The sequence below is a fragment of the Barbatula barbatula genome (genome assembly GCF_947034865.1).
Source record: "Barbatula barbatula genome assembly, chromosome: 1".
NCBI classification, from domain to species: domain Eukaryota; kingdom Metazoa; phylum Chordata; class Actinopteri; order Cypriniformes; family Nemacheilidae; genus Barbatula; species Barbatula barbatula.
In genome coordinates, this window is record NC_136766.1 from 23,342,536 (window position 1) to 23,360,926 (window position 18,391).

Here is an 18,391-nt window from a genome sequence, read left to right on the forward strand (position 1 = left end):
TCCGCTCTTAAACACTTTATCACGTTTTAAAAAACATCAGCCAACTTCAATAAGTCAAACAAGATTCCTTTATTTGTTGCATACAAACCAAACACATGACAAAGCTGGAACGATGTTTCGTTTCCGTTCAATAATAAGAGCACACGAGAGTAACGTTCACCAATCAAACTCTTGTCACTTTCGAAGTCGTGTGTAACTGTTTCCAATGACCTCGTGAAGGAAAATAAAATGTACATGGTAAACAGATTATATACAGGGAAGAAAAATATACAGTAATGACATAAAATGCTACAATAAAAAAAGTAAAATGAAAGTTCTACACTAAGGGTCCATCATAACTTTCCAAGCATTTTTGCAAATCAAACAACATAAACCTCATCCACCAGTTCCCCAATAGAGCTGATATAAAATAGTTTGTTACAAGCTTAAGTTGAATGACCTGAGACAGTCTAAACTCAGTGATTACATAAACAGTACGTTGTTGTTTTCGGATTCTTAAAAGTGATATTTTAGCAAAGTTCGGCTTTTGTTAAAATACATTTACCCTGAAAAGTGGTAGAGTAAGATGGCTGTTGTGACCACCACTTGCATTCACTCACGGTGTCCATAAAATAGGATAGAACTCAACAATCTGGAGAGGAAAAACGTTTTTTTTTGTTATGAAAAATATGCACAGACATACAAGCTGCACCTCACCATGCTGATACCTGAGGTGAGAGAAGTCAAATTTGGCTCACAGTGGCCATTAATGAGACTGAGAGTGGAATACTTTACGTGAAACTGTAAATGAGCATAAGTTAAAACCAAGAGCAAGCATAGAGTGGCCTTCATACATGGACAGATTGTTATAAGGGTCAGGGTTGTGGAGAAGGGTACGGAATCAAGACGCTCAGAAACAATACTGGTAGGCTTGCGCTTAATGGCAGCAGCCTCCGCAGTGGCCGCCTCCGTGTGCGTGCCCCGAAGCCTCGCCATATTTTGTTCTTCGGCTCAGTATCTCATAGGTGCAGTCGTCTCCACAGCAACCGGACATGCTGGGTGAAGTTTCATCAATCTCGAAACTGAAAGGATAATAAAGTATTGATGCTTTAACATGGAATAAAAATTCCAGGAACATCACTAAGACTGTTAATAATTCAATACTATATCAATTTACATGAAGATGTGAAGCAAGAACATCATATACTGATGATGTTTTTATAAAGAATTCATCAAGACGCATTGGACTTACTGTAAAGCCTCCCGGAAGAACTGATAAGCCCCATGATTGTGTTTAAATACTGTCAGCATGACCTTTTTCATTTGTGTGCTGTGAAAGAAACAAAGCAAGAAACTTCAATTCACGATTCTTCGTAAAAGTACTGAACGGACATAAATTCAGTGTGAGGAATGCCGTGTTGGATGTGATACCTGTTGGCGATAAGCTGAAGGATCTGGATGAGGAATTTTCCCAGGCCTTTCCGTCGGAGTCTACTCTCTAATTGAACCTCATAGCTAAAGGAAACATTATTAGAATCAGTCAAATGCACTCTGTCATCATTAGAGAGAACACGACAGGTGTGATTTCAAACATACTATCCATTACATCATGTCTATACTAGTGACAACGTGACAAAAGACAATTGAAACCAGTATAATCATTGATGCTGTCCGGAGTGGACAATGTGTCATTCTTAATGGGTTCTGTTGTCTATTGACGCATCGTATCGTTTACGTCTGGTGTAGACACTGTGTTAGAATGTTGGTGTTGCCATTTGTTGGATCAAATTAAATTAGACTTTAGGTATGTCATGACACCAATTATATTCTCCATGTATAGTACAATGGCTTTATCACTATATTTTACTTGCTTGTTTCCACTACACTTACAATTACAAAATGTAATTTAAATCTTGATTCATGATACTTTTTTCCATGCTGAACAGGCAAACTTGTTCCCGAGTGAAAAATATAGAAACTTACCAATACAAAACTTCATCTCCACACTCTACATCAAATCGGAAGTGGGAAAACGCTACAGGGGAAGAATCAGCATCACGGGCCAGGAGATACCACGCCCTCTCATCTTTCATCTCATCCCTTTTCTCCCTCTCCTTCCATCCCCACTCACTCTGTTCATATCTGCCAGAACACAAAGTAACACCACATTTACCTTATTAAACACCAAAGAAATTAAATAAACACCACAGTCCCCACGGATTTATAGCAAACATCCATTTCCCCTGGAAAATTACCAGTGAGGTTAAGATCACCAGGGAACTCTTTGACTTAAATGTTATATGTAAACCTTCAACTGACTTCAGCTCTGTCCACATGATATACTGGAATATCAATGGGAAATTCAAGTCAAAATCTTTTGATGCTATATTTGGGGGGAAAAGCACAACCTTCTAGCAATAACAATTTGTGACCCCGTCTGTGAAATCCAGGCTGAAGGCGAGATAAGACCTTATATGAGATCACAAGCATGAAAGTTTGATTTTGGTCATTAATTTCACTATGATTTCAATTTTTTGACATGCCTTTGCTCTGTCAAAAATTAAAGGGATAGTTCACCCAAAAATACTAATTCTGTCAATATTTACTAACCCTCAGATTGTCCTGAACCTGTATCTTTGTTCTGCTAAACACAAAAGAAGATCTTTGGAAAAATGTCAGTTACCAAACAGATCTCTTCCCCCATAAAGATATCAAGGTTATATTTTCACAAAATATCCTTTGCCTTTCGAAAGATGAGTTTATGAAGAAAACAGTTCAGCTTCAGCTGGGTTTTCACAGACTTGGATACATATAGGACATTATATTATCCCACATGGTGACTTGTTCAATACCTACAGCGTCTGCATGTTGGCTCTAGTCAAATTATAGGCCCACTCCACTGTTTCTGGACTCAATGCAGATACCCGTTTACACTCGATCTCCAGATTTAACCTGTGACAGACATAAATACAATGAAACAATTTCACAGTTTTGCCGGTAAAAGGGAACATTTATGGTAAAAGGGAAAACATAGCGTACCCATTTCTGTCATACTTTTTGAACACTGGAAAGGCAGAAAATGGGTCTTCAAGCTGAAACCAAACCATTGAACGCCAAAGTTAATACTTCGCTGTTGTAAGCACTGTACACATAGACATATTGAAACTATGCAAATGACTATTGTCAGGCATTTTCAAGATGACATACCTTATTGGCTGCAACCACCTTGGCACACACAGCATCCATAGCTGCCCTTTCTTCAAGCCGCCTCTGCTTTTTCTCCTTTGCTCGGTTTGACTTTCTCTAAATGTTAATGGAGAAGCAGTGTCAAATACAAATCGTCAGACACAGACTGAACAAAACTGTATCATACTTATACTTTTTCGAGGGTGAATAGATAAAACAAAGGTACAATAAAGAAGAAACATGCACATTTCACTAAAATAATTGGTTTTCATGTTATAAAACAACAACAGTCCACACCCCGGACCGTTTAGTGGTCCATCGCCGGCTGCGTGTTGATAATTTTAAGGTTAAGACTTCAAGTGTTACATAATATAGTTGCATATCATTTATAATATACCAAAGAAACGTTTTATATTCCGCTATAAACACCGGAAGAACGTTTTTTCATCTGCAGGTAAAACGGCATAAAAAGCAGGAAACAGGTGCTGAAAAACTCTTGAAGCACGTGGAGACGAGCGTGGATTATAATACTTTGTTAAAGGCTTCACGATGGCGGGTTCTGTCGTTAAAATGCACGTTCCTTCTACTAAAAGCAGCCATTAATGTACAATTCAAAGTCGATTGTTATTATATATGAACGCAGTGATGTCGATGGGTGTTTTAATATCGCAGCGGCTGTCTGGCATCATGTCCGCCGATTAAGATCTGTATGATCTTAACCAATCGCTCACCATCTCTTACTTCGTCTGGATTTAAGGTTTCGACCGGTCGGTAAATGTTGATTTGGTAAATTTGACAAAAACGGCAACAGTTTGCCTTGTTAAACAGATCAGCGTTGTGGCGCTGCCGACCGACGATCGAAGTTGCCTGAAATGAGCCAGAAACGAGAGGTCGATATTATGAAGAACATACTGTAACGTTACACAAGAAGAATCTACACAAGATCCGAGCATTTTAAACCATGAAATCCTCACTACCACCTCCTCGCTTTTCATGAGCTCATCAGACACAACACGCAGTCCTTGAGTTATGCTTCCATCAGGTCTTTGTTTAAATTGCTGCACGCATTTATCAAAACCCAAGTGACGTTAACGTTGAAAAGGCAAAGCTAACAGCACACAACACGGACAAACTCACCCCCATTGTGTAGATTGAATACGACCGCCTTGACGCGACTACTGTACTTAAAATGCTTTAAAGAAGTTAGAGATGAGATGCGGTTTGTGGTGGAGAATGTTAAAATGCTAACGACCTAGCTAGTCTGCAATATCACAACAGCTCAACGTTCGGTAGCTCGAGAGCAGTGATCTATAAAGCATCGATGTTCTTAAAAAATCTGCCAGGTTCGCGCCAAGAAACAGGAACGAAAATTCCGCGCTCCGCTCTGCCTTTCTTTATCTCCTTCTTTCCTCCCTCCCTCTCTTCACTCTTTCTTTCTTTCCCTCTCAGCAGCATTGGGCATTAGCGGCAGCCGCTGAGTCTTGGGGAAATGACGACATAGGGGATGGGGTTAAGGTTCAGGCTGGCTCCACATGCTTCCTCGAGTGAAGATGTATGATGACATAAAGCAATTAAAATAAATTGATTTTAATACCAAACAGAAGATGTTAACGTCAATAATGCTGACTTTGTTGATTGCAAGCATCAAATCCTGTAGAATTGTAACGGATGATACGGACAAATATGACGTGACAAAGTTGTAGCCTACTCTCATACACTGGAATGTAGCGTATCGAATTCACATATCGTATTATCTATAAATAGAATTGCGGGTTTTCTTTCACTTTTAATTTCAATGTCATGCTTATCGGGAATAAATTATGCTAAATATGTGGAACTTCAGAAGATAAAGAGCAAAACATGTTAAGCAATTAACCCTTTGCTTTCCTCTCGAAGAACAAACGTGAACTCTTTAGACTTCAACATCTTATGTCATGTATAAGGGAATACTCGAACTGTGTCTTTTAACTGAGTTATCAATAACATTTGTTTATTTATGGGGTTTAATGCGAAGTGCCCGGCGAGTTATAAAAACATATATTTGATCATAAGTAGTTTTTAATCGTTTATCATTAGTAGTGCTTGACAGAAATGAGAATAAAAAAGCTTCGTGTTTTGTATTGTAAATCATTTTAATCTGTTTTATTAAATTAATCTGAAGCAGAGTAGTTAAACTAATTAGAAATGACAGAATTTTCTCTTACCTGAAATGTCTCGGAAACTAATGACAAGAGATTTCAGAGAAAGTGTATTTGATGGGCAAACGGCAAAGACAGCAACTCCAATTCATCAGTACCCCTTTTGTCCACAAGGAAGCAGTAGTTGACTGCAGGGCAACAACTAAGTTGTTACCGTCTGTGACATACTACTGTGTGTCACAAGGACGATGACCGAATTATGTGGGTTGCGTTGAGTGTGCATTTTTCAGTACCAGTTGTATGGATGTTAAAACGTATAATAGCACTTAAAATAAGAGCAGAACTTCTTATGCGATACCCACATGCGTTCAATGACCATTAAAAATAAACAGAGGTGACAGCGACGTAACGTAAGGGGCATTTCCATGTGTTGATCGCTGTAAAATGTATGGCCCCGCCCCTCACGCAGATGGCCCTTCACAAAGCCCCGCCTCGAATCTTTTGTTTTCGGGTAATCTGTCTCGCGACGGGGAGAGATGGCGTTGTCAGGAGGGGAAGCGAGGGGGGTCAGAGAGTTTACCGCTGTTAAAATCGCTGCTTCCGTTGCACCACAACTCACATTAAAATCACGTATGCACTTTTGATCTAAGCCTATTCGAGTTGTGTGATTTACAGGTTTTAATAAATAACTGTTGTGCGTTTCTGAATAAAGACAACGGGGCCGACAAACAAGGCCGCATTAATGTGGCGAAATAACAATGGGTCGGGCCTCTCCATGTGTATATCTGACGATTGGTTGTGTGTTGAAAACTGGGTAGCTGCTACACTACGAGGCCTGTGGTTGCCAGCAGAGAATATTAGACTCTCTGACTGGTGTGTATGTGCGCGCGTGCACGCCCGCGTTGGGGGGTGCAAGAAGAGGAGGAATAGAGAGAGGGGGAGGGGAGGAAAGAGGAACTCAGAGGTGATGAGGATGGAGGAAGTCTAACAGAGAGGAAGAGGAGTAACAGAGGAGGAGGAAAAGACAAGGATAGATTATCATAAAAAGGACAACTAAGGTGAGTTGGAGAAAATGGAGATGGTGCTTTTGCAGAGAACTGGGAAGATGGCACAAAAGAGAGGAGGGAGGAGATGGTTTGAGAGGGAGAAAACCATAGAGAGAGGATGGATGGGAGGGGTCTTGTGCCACAAGTGCTGGTATGTCTGTCTCTGTTCTTGTTTGCAAGTAAAGAGCCACAAAGAAAGAATATCAATGCTTATGGATGTGCCAGGAAGCATCTGTTCATCACTTGGGCCTGCTGGCAGAATAGTGTCTGGAGGGGGTGTTTGAGATCAATCTGAATTCAGTTTTATGTTTATTTTAATATGTATTTCAGCATAAGAGCTGTGTATATATTAAGTTTGTTTTCGCCAGTAATTCCAGTAATTGTAAGACTCATTCATCCCTGTTTGACTTGACATGATAAATGGGCTATACTTGAAGGCTAAAATATGATGCTTTCATAAAATGCTCCTTAATGTCATCAATATAAGCAAGTTTTAGTCTTTTTTTCTTCTTCTATGGCACACATTAGTGAAAGCTCTGGACAGCCTCATCACTGCATTGCACAGCTGACGAATCCCTCCGCGCGCACAGCAGGAAGTAGTTCCGTATGATTTAATGTGGGGGCACCGCAGGTAACACAAAGTAAGCGTCGTTTGAATCCACACACTGATCGATTACAGAGCTTTTAGCGACACGCTTAAATATTAGCTCGAAACCCAAACATACAGACGACATCAACCTCTAAATAACAAATGTTATGATGGATTTCAATAAACATTTTGTTTACAGCGGATAAATTTATCTGATTCGAAAGACGACCTTACGAAAAGCGAGCCATGCATCGCTCGTATTACTTATTCATTCCGATGCCGGTATAACGGACTATATAATTGACATAGAAGTTAGTCGGGGAGAGGCGAACGGGGCGGAAGGTTATCTCGGTAGTGAGAGGTTCTCAGGTCTCCCCGGCACATACACACGGATACGATCTTTATGCGGCCGATGCTGTGAACCGGAGAGAATGAGAAACGTGTGAATATCCACTCAAGTTTATATGCAGTTGCAGCCACACAAGGAAACGTGCCCAGAGATGACGTTTTAGAGCACTTGTCTGTCGCTTTGCAAATTTGAATAGGAAAGGCAGGTAATGAACTGCTGCTCGGACTCGTAACTAACGTTGTAAGGCAAATGTTCAGCGACAGCTAGCCAACAACTGGAATAGGGACATAAGCGTGGCTCCACACAAAAGGACTCAGACTTGAGCGAGCGACCGTGAGAAGAGCGAGGTGAGGAGAAATGTGATGATTCGTTTTTCTTCACTTTTTAAGCTTCAGCGATGTATCATCGTCGTCCGTGCGCGATCCGTGCGCGTTTACTTGCAGAAATGTTTAAACGAACAAGGGACGGATGATTGGATGGTGGACGGAGTGATGCGACCCCTCCGAGGAGTTTAACGAGACAATTGATAACTGTTTTCAATTGAAACGCCGCCAAGACTCGATAGGGACAGTTCGTTTAGCCGAGCGCTGCCCACCGCCGCGAAAAAAGTCTTTTACGCGCATCCGAAGAGTGCATTTAATTCACGGTGTACCAGACGGCAACTTCATTCAATAGAGACCCTGCTTATGACGTCACGGCCCATAATGGTCGTGACGGCGTCATTGTATCGCACGCGCGCACTCGAGTGATTTTGAGCGTAAACTTAAACTAACGGTCGTCTGAATTTTATGCCAAATAATTCACATTTAGCAAAGTTAAGTCAAATAATTCTGTATCGATATGTTTTATGTGGTCTTCTCACAAATAGAGCCCGGCCGTCTTTGTGTCCACTTTACCAGCTTTTAACGGTATATAGTCGGTTATTTGTTTGCTAGAGGTCACGTTAAGTGTCTTGGACGTGGGAAAACCAACGAGCGATGCAGTTTGGTGGTTTGCTATCACAATGGCATAGTTTTATCCGACATTAAGACATAAAGCCTGAGCGAAGAAAGACTTTTTGATGAAATGATTGGTATTAAAACGCACGAACGTGATGTGTTATTGTCACATTGCACGCTCCGTGTCCCGCGCTCGAGACTCCATCACCCGCCGCTTAAGACACACAAGCAAGCGCATTTAAATCTCTTTCTACAAAGTAGATGTAGTTCAGTTTTGATGTTTGTGATGAGAGACATATCTTCGCGAATAAACCAAGCCGTTTGAAAGAACGTGACTCTCTGGCTGTCAATACATATTCACAACTCTATTACTAGCTGTGACGTGATCTCCTGTTCTGTATTGTGTTATATTGTGGTTAGAAGTGCTGGCAGAAGTTTTTTATGTATAAATAAATCATATTTGGTTAAATTATGAATTCATTTGTGAAAGGATGCTGCTAGTGCTTGGAGGACAAATTGTGAATGAAAATTCATCATTTACTCACCCTCATGTGATTTCAAACTTGTATAACTTCCGCAGAAACACAACATTTTTTTCGAAGACTGTTGTTGACCGGCGTCCATTCACTTGCAATGGTTTCATGTCCATACGATAGAAGTGAATGGGTGCCGGCACTGTTTGGTTACCAACTTTCTTCAAAATGTCTTCTTTTGTGTTCTATGTTAGAAAGAAAGTCATTCAGGTTGGAAATGACCAGAGGGTGAGTAAATGATGATTTCCTTTAGGGCTGAACTTTCCCTCTCAAAACAAAAGCAAATGCTGACCCTGTGAATCGCCTTTCTCCTTTAGCCATGCCATCGGTGATGGAGCGATCAGGCTCTGGTGTTTTGTCCCGAAGCAGGGCCAAAACCGTCACGAATGGCAGTAGCCAGCACTCCGAGGACGAGAGCAGTGATGAGGAACACCCACATGGTACGTCTGACACATGCACACACCATCACAACAACCCGAAGCCACCATCTGCACCTAAATTCACTCATATGGCAGCCAAGAGTTTCCTTCCCAAATTGCTTATTTAAAGTGAAACTTACTTCTGTGGATTTGTGTCTGTACGAGTAGACACCCATTTATGTGTGCTCTGTGAGGTAGGGCTCCCTGTTCTCTTTCCTGCTGTCTCCTCCCACTTTTCCTCCTCTGCCCTCTGTGAGGACGCACTGCCAGTTTCTGACTCTGCCTGCCGGTGTGATTTCATTCTCTCCCTGACCGTCCCTCTTGCTCTTTTTAAACAGACAGTATGATTCGCGTTGGCGGGGACTACCAGGCACAGATCCCGGAATATAAACCAGGTAAACGGAAAATGGGATTCTCTTTCATAACTGCACTCCAACTAAATGAAGCCTTAGCCATTTTTATAGCACGATAAAGGTGCACAACACAGTCATCGGACACAAGAGAGAAATCAGCTAATGTTAATAAGTATAGAACATCACACCAAATAAAGAGTTTTTTTTTGTATGGCACTAAAGTGAGAATTACTGACGTGAGAGCGAGGCAGCTACGTGACAGACGTGTTTCCTTGTGTTGGCAGACTGCTCTAGTGAGAAGGACCAGAGGAGCATGCTGGTGTGGTCACCCAACAGCCAAGTGTCTGATGCCATGTGTAAGTATATTATTCACATACAGAAATGTCTAAACTGCTCATGAGTACTCTGAGGGAACATAAGTCTTAAAAAGAAGTCATATTGTAGCACTGTACTACTACTAATGTATTTCATGGTTGTCTGGAATACCTGATTGTGATTGGTCAATGGGAATGAGATATTACTTGTATACCCGTTCAAGTGACATTTTACTTGCCGTAGTTTTATTCTGTTTATATAATTGATATAATACAATATTGCGATTCATCACATTGTTAACAAATGTTACTCCACACAGCCATGTCACATTTTTGCACTGGGCAACTCTTAATTCTATGAAAGGGTCAATGCGATTGTATATTCTTTAATAAAAATGTACGTGACATTCTCTTATCTCATTCTCAGTGGATGAGTACATTCTTCTGGCCAAAGAGAAGCATGGGTACAACATGGAACAGGTACCGGCTGCCATTACACATTATAGACCTAAAATATATACTAGTCTTAAATGCAAAACCTTATCTGTGGGATGTGACAGTGTCTGATGAGATGTTTTATTTCAACAGGCTCTTGGCATGCTACTCTGGCACAAGCATGATGTGGAGAAGTCACTGGCCGATCTGGCCAACTTCACTCCCTTTCCTGATGAGTGGACAGTGGAAGACAAAGTTCTCTTCGAACAGGCCTTCAGTTTCCACGGCAAGAGCTTCCATCGCATCCATCAGATGGTGAGAGGGAGAGAGAACGGGAGGGATGGAGGGAAGATGGATTATATAAGAGTCATCTGCCGCTCTCACAATTGCCTACAGGAGAGCAGGCGTATGTAGATGGAGCCCAGTATAGAATCGCTCGTCTTTGTTGAGAGTCATGGCGAGACGAGGTCTTTGACCGTTTGAACTATTGATTTGAATCGGGTTTCCGTGAGCTTTACAGCTCTGTGACAGTGTCTAATCGCAGTCAACCATTACACAAAAACATAGAACTATCACAATCCAGGATTGGAGAAATATATTTTTAATCGCCTTTGGAATTGTGTATTCAGCTTTAAGAACTAGTGTGTGTATCGCACATTTATGCATTTTTATTTCACAGCTGCCTGACAAACTGATCTCAAGTCTGGTGAAATACTACTATTCCTGGAAGAAAACCAGAACCCGGACCAGCGTCATGGACCGGCAAGCACGCAAGCTCCTCAGCAAAAGAGAAAAGGATGAGAGGTAAGAGGATGGGAGAGAAAAGGACACCGAGAGAAACGTGTAGAGGAATGAAGATGAATACTTAGTTAAGTTACAGTTTCCAGACGTACAGAGTTGCTAAGTGTGTGTTTTCGTTCCTGACAGTAATGATGAGATAGAGGAAGGAGATCCAGGCAGCGATAGTGACTTTGAGGTTAACGCCAGAAAAGAGGTGAGCCGTGACTGTTAAACGTTATTTATAAAGTGATATTGATCAATAACTGTTTATGCTAATATCATAGGTGTAGATATTTTAACCGCACAGTTCACAAATTAAATTTAATTGTGCCCTTTTAAACAAAGGAAATGATTGCAACTGTTTTCCATACATTAACAGTTGATAGTGCTCACAACAAAACAATGCATTCACTGGTTCTTGCTTGTGTTATGGGGACACGTAACAATTCAAATATGTTTGAGAGTACGATGGGATTTGAGAGCTTCAGTGGACAAACTTTTTCAATTAGTTATATTTATGAAAAGTTTACTTTTGAATGCAGAATGAAGTGTCTGTGTTGGGTAAAAAGGCTGCTTGGGGTTTCTTCCGGACAAAAGATCCCTTTTGTGTGCTACAAAGATGTGCAGGGAACAAATTAGTTTAGTCATTTTTGAGTTTGTTTTTTGTAGTTGTTTTACTGTTCATGTGTTTGTGCATTTTAGTCTGCAAAGCAGCACCCTGGAAAGGGTGGAGGAGTGAGCGATAAAGGCATAAGCAAGACTGGTCCGACACGGAAAGAGAACCAGGGTGCACAGTATCGACACCATCCTTTACGGGCTCGCCGGAGACCTCCTAAAGGGATGTACCTGGAGCAGGAGGACATTGTTGCTGTCTCGGCCTCCACTGACTCAGGAACTCTTACCATTAGACAGGTGGACACACAGCTGGTGTCACTTAAGAGACAGGTGACATACACACAGACACATCACTTGTGAACAGTCGAATGATCTAGTCAGTGCTATTGGTAGTTCCTATGCAAACTGACTACATACACTGTACATAGCTGGAATTAAATAAGACCACTAAATAGTTTTGAACTGTTTGTATCCCACAGGTTGTGCACTACCGAACTCTGTTACTTTATGATTTAACCATATTACCAAAAATGTAACGTCCCTTTTGAGACACCTAAAACATTACTGCATAACATCATAGTCTTTCTGTTGGAAAGAGAAAATAAAATGAGATTATTGACTACATTATTAAAAAAAAGCAGCTAAAATATTTTCTTGAAATATAAGGAAAGGTTAATCAATAACTACAAACCAAAATGCAGTGCCAAACTGTCTAGGATCTAATAAATAAGTTAACTGTACCCCACCAGGCACACTGGTTTACTTAACAAACTCAACCCTCTCTTTTTATGACCTTGTTTTGTATTAGGTCCAAAGTATCAAGCAAACCAACAGCATGCTGAAGCACAACTTAAGTGATGGAATTGATGGCGTGAGACCAGCAGAGGTATTTCCTGACGTGTTCTTCTCTGGCACACACATCCACACGTCATTAAGAACTTGTAACACAGAGGTTTCATTGAGTAAGACATCACATTACAAGGTGTAGAATTTATTATCAACAGGGTTCATTTCCAAAACCTAGATAAGGCTAGCAACGCATACACTATAGTGCAAGAGCTTACTCAATCTGTATCTGGATTCAGGGCAAAGACCATTGTGTTATGGTCAATTATAATCATATGGTATAATAATTGACCATATCAAAATTTTTGTCTTGTGCTCTTTTGTTCTTCAGCCCAACCAAAAAATTAACTCCCGCTGGTCAACAGAGGAGCAGCTCCTGGCTGTACAGGGTGAGATACAGGATCATGTATAAAGTTCCTCAAGGAAATTTAGCATGTGGTCACACCCCATTCAGTGTTTAACACAGTACATTTATATACCTACTGTTGTTGTGTACAATTAATTCTTCTTTTTAACCAAATGACTCTAGAAAGATTGTTTACCTGCTTTGTTCATAATGCTGGATTCTGGGTTGTCTCATATTTTCTCAGTTTTATAATGTCAGTATTTTCCATCCTTATCCTGCAGCTGTCCGGCGTTACGGCAAAGACTTTGCAGCCATAGCAGACGTGATTGGCAACAAGACGGTGGCACAGGTGAGCTCATTCTTTGTGAGCTACCGAAGACGCTTCAATCTTGAGGAGGTGCTGCGTGAATGGCAGGCAGAACAGGATGTGGTTCAGGGCGGCAGCGGGAGAACGGCAGACGTGGAACTGAACGGGTCGACGGGAGCGGAAGATGATGAGGTGAGGGATGAGGAAATGTAGAGCATCTTTAACATGTGAACAAAGAATAAATTGTTGTCTTATAACTTTTTTTTCACTTTGAAATATTTAGAAGTGCCGTTTTTCATTCTTTGTCATTTCTCTTGTTGTTATAGGGGAGGATGGACGGTATCTCTCCCCCTCACTCTGACAGTCCCCTGCCCTCCTCTGACACCAGTGTTACTGGGAACACCAACTCGGCCCAGTGTTCCCCACCTCTCACTCAACCACCACCCTTACTGCGCCCTGCTCCTCCTGCAGCACCCCCCAGCCTGCTACGTCAGCCTCCCCCATTACAAACGCGACCTCTACAAAACCGGACGCCCCACAACCACCCTCCCCCTCCTCTTATCAGACCTGCGGTGGCATCATCGCTCCACCAGGGGGCACAGAGGAACTCTCTAGACGCCTCTACCGGACAGCTGCCGCCCTCTCTGGTGGGACTGAAGGTGGAATCCCCCCAGTCACACTGATCATGCTGTAGTTGTTGCCCTTTTTCAAATCATTTAGGAGTTTTAGTGAGACAAATTCTTTGATCAATGGAGAATTTGCAAATGTGGTTTGAAGTCTATGTGAAAGGGCAATGTTAAAGAGACAGAATAAAAACAGTTGAACAGGAAGCAATGCTGGGTTGGAAATGCACCAAAACACATTCAGTGAGTTAGGTGAGAGATGGCTAACATGCAAATCACAGAGGGAATTATGCAGTATGATCCCCTCTTTACTTCAGGACAGAAGGGAACGCTCCGTATACATGCATATACATAAAAAACTCAGTCTTGCCAAAAACCCTACTGCCCCACAAACTCACCTGTCCTCAGGTTCTACAGTTATACCTCATTACCAATCCCAAGCACAACTACAGCTATTGAACACCATCTATCATTGAAAGTTTGGCGACAACGTAGAGAAGTTTGAATTTTAACCAAAATTAAGAGGTAAAAAACATACACTGGATTGCTATAGCAATTAAAACTGTCATGAGAACGGTCACGTGAGTTCCTTCCACCATCTCTATGGCAACAGCTGCACATCATCTAGTGTGTGTGACAACTGAGTGTTGTGAACCGCATCTGGTATCAGGAAACTGGGAAATTGTGTTTACTCTGCCATTGAAGAGCCATGATCAGAGAATCGGACTGGGTGAGGCAGTTTTTCTTGTTAGTAAGATTAGATATTGTTAGGTAGTGAATTTATGTAGTACTAGTTAATATTGACTAAGCACTCAATGACGCGGAATACTTGATTAATTTTGTTGCAACTCTGGAATACACTGAGTTTATCTTGCTCTTAAAGGCACAAACATGAGATGTTGAAACACTTATGATGTCTGAAAACGCTTGCTGTTAAGGAGAATTATCGTTTCTTCCAAAACGTTGTACGTGAGAACTGTTTACATGTGAAATGGATTTGCTTGTGATTCATTTTGGTTGTTTTCAGATTTTTTTTTCAAAATAAAGGAAGAATTACCAAATGAGCATGTTGCATACAAAACCCTGATACAATTTGTTATAGTCTAACAAGGTGTGGGGTGACAAATTTCAAGCCACAAGTAAACTGTCTATTTCGTTGCCTGAGTTTTGGACCAATTGTGTTATTTGTGGGTGGGACTTGCCACCCGGAAACCACACAAAACAAGCGACAAAACTTTAACGCTTTGTTCATTACAGTGAGCTATTGTTTGATTTACATGAATGCTTCTTTAGCATTGCACCTGGACGATGTATTACAAACAAACAAACAAAGCTCATTCGGTGACAAATTTTAAAATAACACTAAACTATAAACTTAAAATAATATTCTTCGCCGCACACTTTGTATATTTAGCGTTAGAACACATCTCTGTTCATATATAGCCAGACTCAATGTAATTGTTTTATTACTATTATTGATCATGGTCATCTTTGCACAAAAGGAAAAAAAGATGTATTTCTCTATCCAAACCCCTTTAACCCAACAGCAAAGAGTCTGACACAACATAAAATTACGGCAACGAAAAACATATGTAAATACAAATAATCAACCCTGAAGAAAATAACCAATACTAAAAAGAATTGGATCCCCAGCACCTTAAACAAATGATCATTTGTGAGAACAGCAAATTACGTGACAGAAAAATCATTATTTTCAATGAAGATATAAACCCATGTGCACAGTTGTCTCCAAACTGTTGACTGACTTTATATGGAGACATGATCCCCTCATCTTTAAATAACAATAAAGGTGACGGTGCACCCAATGTCAACTAGAGGATGCATGCAAGCAAGTACAGTTCAGCAGGATGGATGGATGCACACGTTCACTGAAGCACGACACCGGTGTACCCTTTTCCTCCCGCTTTTTTGCTCCACTTCCTTTAATCTTGTGTAGCACTCCTGATGTGCTTTCACACGAATGACGTCTGATATTTCAATCGTGAAAATGATAATGCCGACAAAATATTGGAATTAACAGACGCCCGTTGAAGGCTCCAGCCAATGTCTGACTCCGTGGCAGGTACTAGTGGTCTCAAGGTTAATACAGTCTCTGCATTAAATGTGAAACTAGCCTTTTGGTTATTCCGATATGACACTCCATCATCATCATCATCTCGCATACACACGCTCAACATTTTCCTAGTGTACCCTCAAGGCCATAATGCCAAACCAGCACCTCCTGACAGGACGGAGATGAAAAGTTCTTGGATTGAATCGTGTCATAGCAGGCAGGTGTTGGGATGAAGGATGCTGAGAAAGAGCTTTACATCAGTTCTTAGTCGCAACATTGGCATGGGAATGATTTAGTTAGTCCTTGTGTATTTTCCAGTGATATTTTTTAAACGCAAAAGTTCTTACCGGCCCATAATCCTTTGGGGCTAGAGTGTGAAAGCTTCAGTGGGAGTCATATGGTGCTTTTTGGACATTCTTTACACAAAGGCAGAGTACGATCAAGTGCACGAAACCACAAAAAATATTGTTTCCTAAGAATATTAAAACAATCATTGGTAAATACAACAGTGAAACATTTAATTTCTCTAAGAAAATAAAAAGGCAACCGAAATACACCTTTTCCAGTGCAGCAAATCTAACCCCAGCCTATTAATTCAAATCACTTTCGCCGTAATTTACAATCCTTTCAGTGCTGTGCTGGCCCTTCACTTCTGATTATATGGTTTGGTGTGAACCTGTTGATAAGAGATGCTGGGAGTGTGTATGTCTGAAGGGGGACCAAAACATCAGTCCTGTCCTAAACTGCCCACCTCCACCCTGTGAATACCAGGGGGGGTCAATGGGTCCCCCCATTTAAGTTTTGATGTTTAATGCTGTCTGTCCCAATTGGCAACAGGTGTGTGCATGTGTATGAGGAGTTTAAAACCGAAATGAGGGAAAAACAGCAGAAACGAACCTACGACTCGTCTCCTTTCAGGGACACTGATCCGAGAAAACTTACAGATGTTCCCAACGTTCTCCTAATTGTAATCTCAGTATGCAGGATTGAAGGGCCAATGCTCTATTTTTCCTGTTTGTGTCAACCTAAACCTGTCTCACGGCAGCAGTATACATCGTGTTTTTGAGTAGTGGCAATTTTCTCCACTCCCACTTGTTCTTAGACTTTATTTTAAAATGCTACTTGTGCACTTCCTGCGTTTATTTTCTCATTTCAAAGTTTCAGCTCATTGGCGATTTTTGAAGCGATGTTCTTGAATGCGATGGACGTTCCGGATATCCTCTTAAAGCGCACGCCGTTGAGCGAGAGGCGAGGCAGCTTGCACACCTCCATCTCCCACTGAACGAAGTCGTCGCTGGCGGGGTTGCCGGCCATGCACAGCAGCATGTAGCGCTCCCGCATCTCGGACTCGCAGCTGTTGGCATCCAGCACCTTCCGAATCTCCTTCATCATCTCGTGGGGCTCCATGGAAGAGGTGGTCTTCATGCTCCACGTGAAACGGAGCGAGCGAGGCTTCGCTTGTTCTTTGAGTGCGGAAAGGGGCGCGGCCGGAGGATTCCCCTCCCCTGGGGAGGAGGAGGTGTCCTTGTTGTCATCCTCCGCCCCCACGCTGGTCTTCTCAGACTTCTCTGCACTGCTGAGCATGGATCTGGAGAGAGAGATGAACAGAGAGGGATGGTGGTGGAGGAGGTTGAGAAGATGTCGGTAGGGGGTGAACAGAAACAGAGAGAAACGAGAACAAAGGATGTAGGAAGGTGCGTGGGAGAAAAGTGAGAAATGGTTGAGAGGCAAGAAAAGAAGGAAAATTGAGAGTGGAGAGTGTTGAAGAAGGAGAGAGAGGATGGGGTTGTGGGAATGGTTGAAGAGAGACAGAAGGCTTTTTACAACAGGAAAAAGAGAATACATGCACACGTGTGTGTGTAAATTGATGTAGTGCAAACACATGTGACAGAGGAAAGTCTTTTGCTGTAAACGAACTCTCTCACTTACAGACATTCTCATGTCTGCTTCAGCTCAGGATGTGAAGTCACACATACCCAAAGTAGAAATATTATTCTTGACTACATATAACAGCTCAACAGAGTTTCATCCTGTGAAAGTCTGAGCGTTTAAAAAGTCCCGGTAAACCGTATGTATTCTATCGCATTTCATTTCAAATGTACAGGGACTTTAAGAAGTTAATTTGATAGTACACTAACCCTCTTCTCTCAACAGGTAGTGGTCTAGCTTTTGTTGAAACTAGTAACTTTGTATAAGCACCTTGCTCTTTTATGACATATCGCTTATTGCCCCCCGAACTCTTTGTAAGTCGCTTTGGATAAAAGCGTCTGCTAAATGTAAATGGGATGGTAACCCTTTCATACATTCATTATGATACGCTCTGTCAGAACTGGTCCTGTGTGTTTATATTGAAAACAAGATTTTTTTAATTACTTGTCTCACTTGTGATCTAGCTTATTACTGGACTCAAACAGTCAAGAGCATAAAGCGAGTGAAATGTGTTTCTCTAAACAAGTGGTTCTCAACAGGGGGACCCTAGCTGACTTCCAAGGGGGCCTTAGGATGACTTTAAAATCAAATC

At 41.5% G+C, this 18,391-nt stretch overlaps 3 protein-coding genes across 26 annotated transcripts in view; 1 reads left to right on the forward strand and 2 right to left on the reverse strand.

The window, feature by feature from the left end:
- Positions 1 to 54: 54 nt before the first annotated feature.
- naa40 (N-alpha-acetyltransferase 40, NatD catalytic subunit) lies at positions 55 to 5,779 on the reverse strand. 7 transcript variants are annotated; one of them, XR_013786961.1, is made up of 9 exons: positions 5,370 to 5,500; positions 3,187 to 3,282; positions 3,019 to 3,071; positions 2,836 to 2,931; positions 1,963 to 2,121; positions 1,411 to 1,494; positions 1,232 to 1,309; positions 834 to 1,061; positions 55 to 631 (listed from the first exon to the last, which is right to left on the reverse strand). XR_013786961.1 is itself a non-coding variant. In XM_079461205.1 (9 exons), the coding sequence occupies exons 2-9, from the start codon at positions 3,897 to 3,899 to the stop codon at positions 917 to 919; spliced, it is 714 nt and encodes a 237-aa protein (XP_079317331.1). In that variant the 5' UTR covers positions 3,900 to 4,032; positions 4,146 to 4,208; the 3' UTR covers positions 55 to 916. The 7 variants fall into 7 exon arrangements, 5 of the variants coding, with proteins under 5 accessions (XP_079317331.1, XP_079317332.1, XP_079317329.1 ...); XR_013786962.1 differs by lacking the exon at positions 5,370 to 5,500 and adding an exon at positions 4,303 to 4,652; XM_079461205.1 differs by lacking the exon at positions 5,370 to 5,500 and adding exons at positions 3,897 to 4,032; positions 4,146 to 4,208 and having other exon boundaries at positions 55 to 1,061.
- Positions 5,780 to 5,810: 31 nt separating this feature from the next.
- On the forward strand, positions 5,811 to 14,961 carry rcor2 (REST corepressor 2). Of its 7 annotated transcripts, none has more exons than XM_079461401.1 (14): positions 5,813 to 6,361; positions 8,953 to 8,986; positions 9,076 to 9,198; positions 9,516 to 9,572; positions 9,815 to 9,886; positions 10,272 to 10,324; positions 10,433 to 10,594; positions 10,959 to 11,083; positions 11,207 to 11,273; positions 11,762 to 12,004; positions 12,483 to 12,560; positions 12,852 to 12,909; positions 13,148 to 13,365; positions 13,500 to 14,859. In XM_079461401.1, the coding sequence occupies exons 3-14, from the start codon at positions 9,078 to 9,080 to the stop codon at positions 13,854 to 13,856; spliced, it is 1,611 nt and encodes a 536-aa protein (XP_079317527.1). In that variant the 5' UTR covers positions 5,813 to 6,361; positions 8,953 to 8,986; positions 9,076 to 9,077; the 3' UTR covers positions 13,857 to 14,859. The 7 variants fall into 7 exon arrangements, with proteins under 7 accessions (XP_079317528.1, XP_079317524.1, XP_079317527.1 ...); XM_079461399.1 differs by lacking the exon at positions 5,813 to 6,361 and adding an exon at positions 6,988 to 7,634 and having other exon boundaries at positions 13,500 to 14,961; XM_079461402.1 differs by lacking the exon at positions 8,953 to 8,986 and having other exon boundaries at positions 5,811 to 6,361.
- Positions 14,868 to 18,391, reverse strand: part of mark2b (MAP/microtubule affinity-regulating kinase 2b) — a 45,388-nt gene continuing 41,864 nt past the window's right edge. For 10 of the 12 annotated variants that reach the window (XM_079461277.1, XM_079461275.1, XM_079461266.1 and 7 more), the window contains one exon: positions 14,874 to 17,458. In XM_079461277.1, the coding sequence (XP_079317403.1) occupies positions 17,023 to 17,458 (436 nt within the window). In that variant the 3' untranslated portion in view covers positions 14,874 to 17,022. Of the gene's footprint in view, positions 17,459 to 18,391 lie in introns of all 12 variants that reach the window. The other 2 variants (XM_079461268.1, XM_079461267.1) reach the window with 1 other exon arrangement.

Excerpts from the sequence above, each read along its gene's own strand:
- naa40 (XM_079461203.1), bottom strand. The coding sequence starts at position 4,879 with ATGAGAGTAGGCTACAACTTTGTCACGTCATATTTGTCCGTATCATCC. Across the intron at positions 3,283-4,759 it reads ACGTTAACATCTTCTGTTTG|AGAAAGTCAAACCGAGCAAA; the intron begins GTATTAAAATCA and ends ATTAACATTTAG. Across the intron at positions 3,072-3,186 it reads AGGTGGTTGCAGCCAATAAG|CTTGAAGACCCATTTTCTGC; the intron begins GTATGTCATCTT and ends GTTTGGTTTCAG.
- rcor2 (XM_079461398.1), top strand. The coding sequence starts at position 5,840 with ATGGCGTTGTCAGGAGGGGAAGCGAGGGGGGTCAGAGAGTTTACCGCT. Across the intron at positions 5,934-9,075 it reads ACAACTCACATTAAAATCAC|CCATGCCATCGGTGATGGAG; the intron begins GTATGCACTTTT and ends TTTCTCCTTTAG. Across the intron at positions 10,595-10,958 it reads TCCATCGCATCCATCAGATG|CTGCCTGACAAACTGATCTC; the intron begins GTGAGAGGGAGA and ends TTTATTTCACAG.